General features: G+C 52.0%; 1 protein-coding gene across 1 annotated transcript in view; it reads left to right on the top strand.

Moving 5' to 3' along the window:
* Positions 1 to 2,949: 2,949 nt before the first annotated feature.
* PPA2 (inorganic pyrophosphatase 2) overlaps positions 2,950 to 8,408 on the top strand; it is a 79,971-nt gene continuing 74,512 nt past the window's right edge. The window contains exon 1 of the mRNA XM_058549844.1: positions 2,950 to 3,110. Within this exon, the coding sequence (XP_058405827.1) occupies positions 3,047 to 3,110 (64 nt within the window). The 5' untranslated portion in view covers positions 2,950 to 3,046. The remainder of the gene's footprint in view (positions 3,111 to 8,408) is intronic.

Here is an 8,408-nt window from a genome sequence, read left to right as displayed (position 1 = left end):
ACAAGTGTCAATATTTTAAGTAAACATTTCATATTCTAAAAACACTTAACATTTTTATTGGTTTCCTCAAATTAGGATGCACGTAACTTGTCATGAGTTACCAATAAGATAAGTTGCCAGAGTTAAGGGAGCTATTGGCACGAGGGCCCTCAGGACCACATGCTGGATTCTCCCAGTGGATGACTACAGGTGTCTGGAAACAGAGATGGTGTTAACCTGGGGAAGAATTCTCTGGGAAAATTCTTCTCTTCACCATTTACTAAAGAAAGCCATTATTTTTAATGCCACAAAGCAATAATATGTCTAAAAATCAGACACTTGGAATGTTTGATCTTACTCTAGGAATCTATAGATCAATAGAAATTTGCCCACAAGTTTGTCTCAGCAGGATTTTGTCTTGTTGAAATATCTGAACTTCAAAGGTTAATAGAACAATTAAGCTTTTTTTTTCTACACAAGGAAACAGTAAAATTATACAGCCACTGTGATATATGCACCAAAGAAATTTCCCCCTTTTCATGGGAGAGTCTGCCTTATAGTTTAGCCTAATCAAGTTGACACATTACAAAGCCACCACTGTGACAAAAACATTTTAGGATCTATAATCTAAGTAGAGAGTCTAAGTGGTTAGTGACAATGTCTCCTAGAGATCCTTTCTGGAACTTGGGTAGACCAGTGTCCTAATTTTAACTGTCATGAAATAATTGGAGATGCTGAAAGAATCCAGGTGCCCAGAAGGTAAGAATGTGAACCCTGTTCACAATTGGAGTAGAAACGTGTAGAGTTCTCACAGACCTTTCTAAAAAAGTTGCATTATAGGGAAAGAAAATAACATTTGTGGCAAACTACTGTTTGTTCTCCAATATTTATTTCCCTCTTCTTCTGTACTAGCATGGCTCCTAATTTATATCCCGGCCTATGACCACCCAGGAAAAAGGCTGCTAGTATACAGCCAATTCTGACCAGTAGAGTAAGTGCTGCTCAGTGGGGTGCAAGTAGAAGTGGTGTATGCAGATTTCTGGGACGTGTTCTTAAGGGAAGCAGCACATCTTTTTTTTCTTCTTTCTTGTGAGGTGGAAGGAGGATGTGATGGTTGGAGCTGTAGCAGTCACTCTGAACTATGAGGGTGACCTTAGCAATGGAGCTCCAACAAATCAGAGAAACAAAAGAGAAGTAACTTGGCTTCCTCACAGGGGAGAGCCCTGTATCACTCACCTCCAGACATTACATTGATCAAACCCCAACCACTACCTAGATATAAGGACTATTCTCTCTATATAGTCACATGACTGCTACAGAGCCATCTTGATAAGATTTCTGCTTTCAGATTTTTTCAAGTAAATGTTTGTTTCAACCAATTTTTAGAAATCTTGTCTATCTTGTTAACACTAATAACCAGAGGATGTAGTTTGCAGCCATGGAACAAAGAGAAGTTAACTAGTTTAGACTAGAATCAGATCTGTAATTGTGACTTAATTAATATAAATTAGTTAACAAAATCTGTGTAAAGATGTTTGTCTTATCTTGTAAGAGCCAGGATTTTAAGTTAGAATTATATTTTTATAATTATTATATTATAAATCAATTTTTATTACACTATTTTAAGCGATTATTATTTTAAAAATGCCTTCTCTTTTAATTAAAACCATTTCACTTAGTTTCTGATAAGATCATTAGGCACTTTTCCCCCTCTTTCTGTAAAATTGCTACTCTCCTTGCTTTCGTTTTCATAGACAGAATCACTGAGGTATTCAATTTTCCTTACAAGTTTCAATTTGGAACTGAAACACGTGATTCACTGCTCTCTTCCGGACTCGCTCGCTCGGATTCCTCGCCCCTCTCGCTGGGCCGCGGGCCGCCGACGACCTGAGACGGTCAAGTGCGCGCGGGGAGACGAGGGCCGCACGCGAAGACGGGGCCGGCGCCCGCGGACCACGGCGTCCACAGGCGCTCCGGCACGCGGATACCGGCACTGCGCACGCTGGCGAGAAGGCTCGGGAGAGAGGGAGCGCCGGGAGCGCCGCAGCGCAGCGAGGCGGCCGTTCCCACGCGCGCGGCCGCGCAGCCCCAGCATCCGAGCGCTCGGCCCGGCACGTTAGCCACGCGTGGGCGCAGGGTGACGGGGCAGCCCGCCGCGCGCACAGACGCGCAGGGGCAGTGCGCGGCGCCGCTGCAGAGCGCAACGCCAGGGCAAGAGGGGACGCACGGCCCTGCCCGGCTGCACAGGAACGGCCTCGCGGAGGACCGGCATTCGGGGCGCTTCTCATCGTCTTCCGCCGGACGTCAGCTCAAGGTCAAGTCTTCCCGAGGAGGCCTGGCCGTCACGTCTGAGGGTCGCTTCTGTGCGCACGCTCGTCCGCTCTCCACGCCGGACGGATCAGCGCCGAGCACTGACGCAGCGTCCGGTCGTGGTGGTAAGCACGTGTCCTGACCGTGCACGCCGACGGCGGGAGAAGGGGCGGAGGGCGCCTCAGGCCCGGGACCTGGTCAGCTCGTCTTGGCGCAGGGGCCTGGCCGCCTGGGGGGCTCGGAGCTCGGGTCCCAGCCCCATCAGCCCGGCGCGCGGGCCTGCAGAGACCCCTCCGGGCGGCGGGGGGCCCGGCGCCCAGGCTCCTCCGGCGGCAGCGGCTCCTCCGGGCGGCAGGGGGCGCCGGCGCACACAGTCCTCCAATGGCAGCGGCTCCTCCGGGCGGCAGGGGGCGCCGGCGCACACAGTCCTCCAATGGCAGCGGCTCCTCCGGGCGGCAGGGGGCGCCGGCGCACAGTCCTCCAATGGCAGCGGCTCCTCCGGGCGGCAGGGGGCGCCGGCGCACACAGTCCTCCAATGGCAGCGGCTCCTCCGGGCGGCAGGGGGCGCCGGCGCACACAGTCCTCCAATGGCAGCGGCTCTTCCGGGCGGCCGCGCTCCTCCGGGCGGCAGGGGGCGCCGGCGCGCATCCCCGTCGCCATGCTCGCGCTGCTGAGGCTGCTGCGGCCCCGGCGCCCCGCCGCCCGCCCGCCGGCCCCCGCGCTGTTGGGCCCCGCGCTCCGGGCCCCGCGCCGCGCCATGGCGGGCTACGGCACGGAGGAGCGCGGCCGGCCGGGGGAGCCGGGGTACCGCCTCTTCTTCAGTGAGTACGGGGCTCCTCCCTGCGTCCCCCCCCCCGTCCGGCCGGCCTCGGGCCGCTCCGGGGCCGCGCCGTCCGGCTCGGGACGGAGTGTCGTGCGGGGCCGTGCGCTGGGGCCGCCCTGGTCCCTCGCCGCCCCCGCTGCCCGGGCGGGTCCCTGCGGTGAGGCCCCTCCTCCGGGGTCCCTGGGGCGCCCCGCCGGCCGGAGAGCCCAGCGGCCCTAGCTCTGTCCCCGGCGGGCGACCTGCGCCCTCTGCCCGGCGCCCGAGACCCGGAGCGCCCGCGGAGCGCCCCCCGCCCCCCTCCCCCCCCCGGGGACAGCCCCGCCCGCCCGGTCACCCCGCCCCCCTCCCCGGGGACAGCCCCGCCCGCCCGGTCACCCCGCCCCCCTCCCCGGGGACACAGGCCCGCCCTTCATCCCCCAGGACGTCATCTGCGCCGCCGGGTGCGTCGGGCGCGGTTCGCTGTGACTAGCCCGCCGCAAGTGAAGCCCTGTCCGCTCAGGGCGGGAGGCGGCAGACGAGGGGGAGCGGCCGTGCTGGGCTCGTGGGCGACGCTTGGAGGACAGGCGGGCGGCGGCCGGCGGCCTGTGCCCCGCGGGGCTGGGGCGGGCGGGCGGGCGCGCTGGATGAGCGGGGCGCCGCCGCCCGCCGTGCGCTCCGGCGGAGTCTGCGTGCGGCCCGGGCCGCAGCTGGAGCCCCGCGGAGCAAGACGTGAGCGCGGCACCGCTCGCGCGGCAGTCGCTCCGCGCTGGCGCCGGAGCCTCGTCCCGCGTGGCCGCAGGCCGAGTCGGAAGCGCCGGTGCGGTGGCAGGGAGACGTGTTCCAGCCTCTCTGCAGGGGGCCTGACTGCCGGTCGGAGGAACCAGAATGGACTCGTGTCGTGCTTCCTCCCTTAGTCGCCGTGGAACTTGGTAGAAACCGTATTGGAGTGCGACTGGGTGACGGCGGGAGAGAGCATCCTGGTGGGGTGCTCAGGCCCCCCGGGGCCAGCCCTGGTCCCGTTAGTGACTTTCTCTGTGGCTTTCAGGGGTCATCTAACCTCTGTCCCTCATTTTGTGACACCAGGGAAAGACAAGATTGGACTGGATGACGTCCAGGCTGTGCCTAGTTGATCCCCGGCGTGTTGTTAGGTTTCCTTTAAACATTCGGGGTCTGGGAAATTCTGATGTAAAGTGACTTGTTCCACACTGTTGAACCCTAGAGCCCCAATTCTCAGAACATTTGTTAACGTCTTAGCGACCCTCGAGTTTCATGGCATTCAGTTTGGGAAGCACTGGATGAGATGATTCTGAAGCTTCCAGAAGCAAGTGTGTCTCGGAAATTGTTCTAGATTAATTGTCAGACACTTAGGTTGTAGGCCTGGCTTGACTGTCTTGGGTGTCACTTGACGTCCCTTAGCTCCATTTCTCCATCTCTAAAATGAGGACAGCAGAAGTAATTTTGTAGAATTGCTAGGGCAGTTAAATGAGACAGTGTGTACAGATATCAGTAGATAATCTTTGGCCGTATAGTAGACATTTAATATATGTTATTTCTTTTTCCCGTTTTACTTGAAGACTTAAGACCAAAATTCTTTTTGTTACCGTCTGTGGAGGGGAAAAACAATGGCATATGGATACAATTGAATATTTTGAATATGTCCCAATTAATAATTCCTAGGTCTCAGAGTTTTAATGGGTACTGCCCTTCAGTCTTTGAATTAATTGTGAAATCATGATGAAGTTACAGCTGTTTACATGGGACCAAAGATGCAGCACTGCATGTCAGTATTCCTTTGATAACCTGCATGTTTTTGTTATCTTTTGTTAATAACTTGAAAAATCACTATTTTCATTTTTTAAACTTTTCTCAAAGGATGAGGAGAAGCAGTGCTTTTCATACTTGGGATTTTGTTAGTGTGGGGTAGGCGGCTGGTAGTGGCAGAGAAACTTAGAGAGCTGGTGCTGTGGATAATTCAAGTTGCTTTCATTTAGCGTGAGAATGGATCATGCGGTTCTTTACCAATGAATTTGTTTGATCATTTATAGTAAGCATGTGCTCATGTTGAAATTACTACAGGTTTTCTAAGTACATCATTTGAGGAGTAGGTGGAATCTGCCATTGAATGACCTATATGTTTGGACCTAATAAAATTTCCTGTGAATAATCCACAAAATATGTTGTCTTAAATATGAGTTCCTGTAACTTTTTTTTGTAGGTTGGCCCATATCATAGAACTGGAATTGACACAACAGAATGTAATGGCTATTGTGTGAATGTAGAAAAGCTATTTATATTCATTTGGTTTTCATCGTTGCTAAAGCTTCCAGTAAGAATCTCTGTAAATGGTTTTACAATGTAGTGTGTAATGGTACGTTGGTACTTGGAGTACATGGAGCTATTTGGTGTATATATATATATAAAATCAGATATAGTTTTCGCATTCCATTAAATTTTCTCACATGGTAACACAAGTAATAAACTTTCATCCTGGTACAACTTGCTGTTGTGAGAAACACCCTCCATATGTGTGGATTCCGCATCCGAGGATTCAGCCAACTGTGGACCTTGTATGTACTACTGTGTTTACGATCTGCGGGTGGTTGAATCCAAGGATGCAGAACCTGCGGGTACAGAAGGCTGACTAAGGGCCTTGAGCATCCACGGATTTTGGTATCCATGCAGGGGGCGGGGAGGGGTCCTGGAACCAGTCCCCCGCAGATCAGGGACGACTGTATAGATAACTTACAAAATGGTGGGGTAAATCCCCTTTCAGTCCAGCTGAAGGACAAGTTTTGACACTGTGGCGGTATCCAGTGCATACAGATGGGCCTGATAGAATTCATGAGGTTATGCCAAGGGAGGCAGTCTGATTTTTGACAGGAGCAGGGTGACTACAATTGTTTATTGTACTCCTGATAAATATCCTATTAAAGTGATAGTAAGTGAATAAAAAAGGATAATCCTAAAACAACAAATAAAAAGTCATCAGAGCTGGAGATTTCAAAATATAAAAGATGAAGAACAGCTGAAGTTGTGGGTATTGGTGAAGCAACGTGGAGGACGTCCCAGCTGGAGTACATGTGCCGAGGGGCCTGGCTACTTTAGGAAGAAGCTGAGCCGCTTGGCAGAACCTAGAGGGGTTGTGGACGTGTTGGTGTCAGGAGAGAGGGTGAGTGTGGGACGTGGAGGTTAGCACTGGGGTCAAGTTACGTTTTGTGCTGGAATCACACACGGCGGTTTACTGTGCAGGCAGGGGCTTGAGGGACGGGTTAGTTCCCTCTGTGGAAACTGAAGATGTTGGAGGGGAGTAGGAGAGCCTGATGTTGCTGCCCCAGCAGAGCTCTGCGTCCTGGCGTTCAGGAGCCCCCAGGGTGCCACCACACGTCTCCACGGAACCCGGCCCTTCCACAAGCCTGTGTGTTCCCGCGCACGCATCAGTCTCTTGTTCTTCAGGGTAAACCAGATCGTCAGGGATCACTTTCAGCAGGCTTGTCACCGCGCTCTCCTAGACTGCGTTTGTCAAGGCTGCCTGGGACCTCCGTGCAGCAAATGGAATCATCAGTTTTAAGTTCTCATCTCACAGGAGTTCCCAGCAGTACTTTCTGCAGTCTATCACTTTCTCTTCCTTGAAACACTTTTTTCCCTTTTGCCTCTGGGACAACACTCTCTCTTATCCTGTTTTGTTGGCTTCTCCTTTGCTGGATCTTTCTTGTATTTCTGAGCTCTAACCTTGACATGACCTGGGGCTCAGTCCTTTGCCTGCTTCTCTATCTGTTCTCTCTGGGCAGGGGTTGTAAAGGGTCACGTAGTACATAAATAGGCTTTGTGGGCCCTGTGGTCTCGGTCACAGCTGCGTGGCTCTGCCCTTGTCGCGCAAGAGCAGCCAGAGAGAGAACATATGGGTGTCTCTGCTCCCGCAAAACTTTCTTTACAAGAATAAAAACGGGCTGTGGGCTGGACTGGGCCCAGGGCCAGAGTTTGCTGGCTGTTGTGATCGCTCTAGGTGATCCTGTCCACAGCTTTAGATTCATGCCGTCTGTGCCTCCCGGCTTGGTAACATTAGCCCCAGTCTCTTCTTGAACTCAAAATTTGCATGTCCGGCTTTCCACCTGTATCCCTGCTTGAAGGTCTAAGAAGCATCTTAGGGTTAACACGTATAAAACAGAACCCACTCCTCCAGCCGCCTGTCCTCACGTCTACACAGTAACCTTGGGATCATTCTTGCTGCCCCTGTACTGTTACCCCCCATCTAGTTCATTGGTCGCTCCCCTCAGCTCTGCTTTTGGAATGTATCCAGACAGTCCCTTCTCTGCATGTCCGCCTTGCCGCTTCACCATCTTCTTCCGCTTGACCAACTGAGTGGCCTCCAGATTCTTTGCTCTGCTTCCCCGCTGTCCCCTGTAGCCTGCTTTCCACACAGAACTCACCTAGATCCTTTTCATATGTAATCAGATCACGTCCAAGCTCTGCTCAGAACCCCAGTGGCTTTCCATTTGGCTCAAAATGAATTTTCAGTACCTACCGTAGTGTACAGGGTCCTGTGTGACCTGGTGCTGGGCTTCCTGTGAATTCGTCTTACGCTCTTCCCTCAGCTCGTTGTGCTCCAGGCGTCCTGGCCTCCGTGCTGTTTCTCAGATGGACCGTGCGTGTGCTTGCCTCGGCACCTCTGTGCTTGCTCTGTCTGCCGTGTTCCTCCCTGGATGTCTGCTTGACTCGCTAACTCACTTCACTGAGGTCTGTGCCGAAATGTTGCCTGTCAGAGGCGTCCTCCCTGACCTTTCAATGTAAGACGTTACCCCCTTCCATTATTCACTCTTTTCTCACCCTGTTTGTTTTCCTGTGTGGTTTTGTTGCACCTGATACAGTATACACACATTCATATGCATTGCTTTTTCTACCCCCTACTAGGATATGTTTCCTAAGAGCTGAGAATTTGTATACCTAGTACCCAAAACAGTGGTTGGTATGAAATATTTACTGCATGAATGAATGAATTTAATGAAACCTTATAAGTTAAATAGAAAAAAAAAAAAGAATTATAAATTAAATAGGAAAAAAAGAAAAAGGAAAAGAAAGAAGAGAGCTTGAATTTTAAAAGATGGATGTCCTCTGAGAATTTAAAAGCTATTGCACACATTAAAAAGTAAGAAGAGGCTATGAAAAAAAGGCAGTTAAAGAACAAGAACTCTTGGAAATTAAAATGTGACTGTCAACACAAGGAACTCAACAGAAGGTGTAGTGGGTCAAATGGTGTTCTGTTGTTTTAGCCACCAGGTTTGTGCTAATTTGTCATGGTAGTCCTAGAAAACTGAGGCAG

This window comes from Diceros bicornis, chromosome 11, assembly GCF_020826845.1.
Source record: "Diceros bicornis minor isolate mBicDic1 chromosome 11, mDicBic1.mat.cur, whole genome shotgun sequence".
Lineage (NCBI taxonomy): Eukaryota > Metazoa > Chordata > Mammalia > Perissodactyla > Rhinocerotidae > Diceros > Diceros bicornis.
Note: the sequence above shows the minus strand (reverse complement) of the source record. Positions and strands in the feature narration are given on the sequence as shown.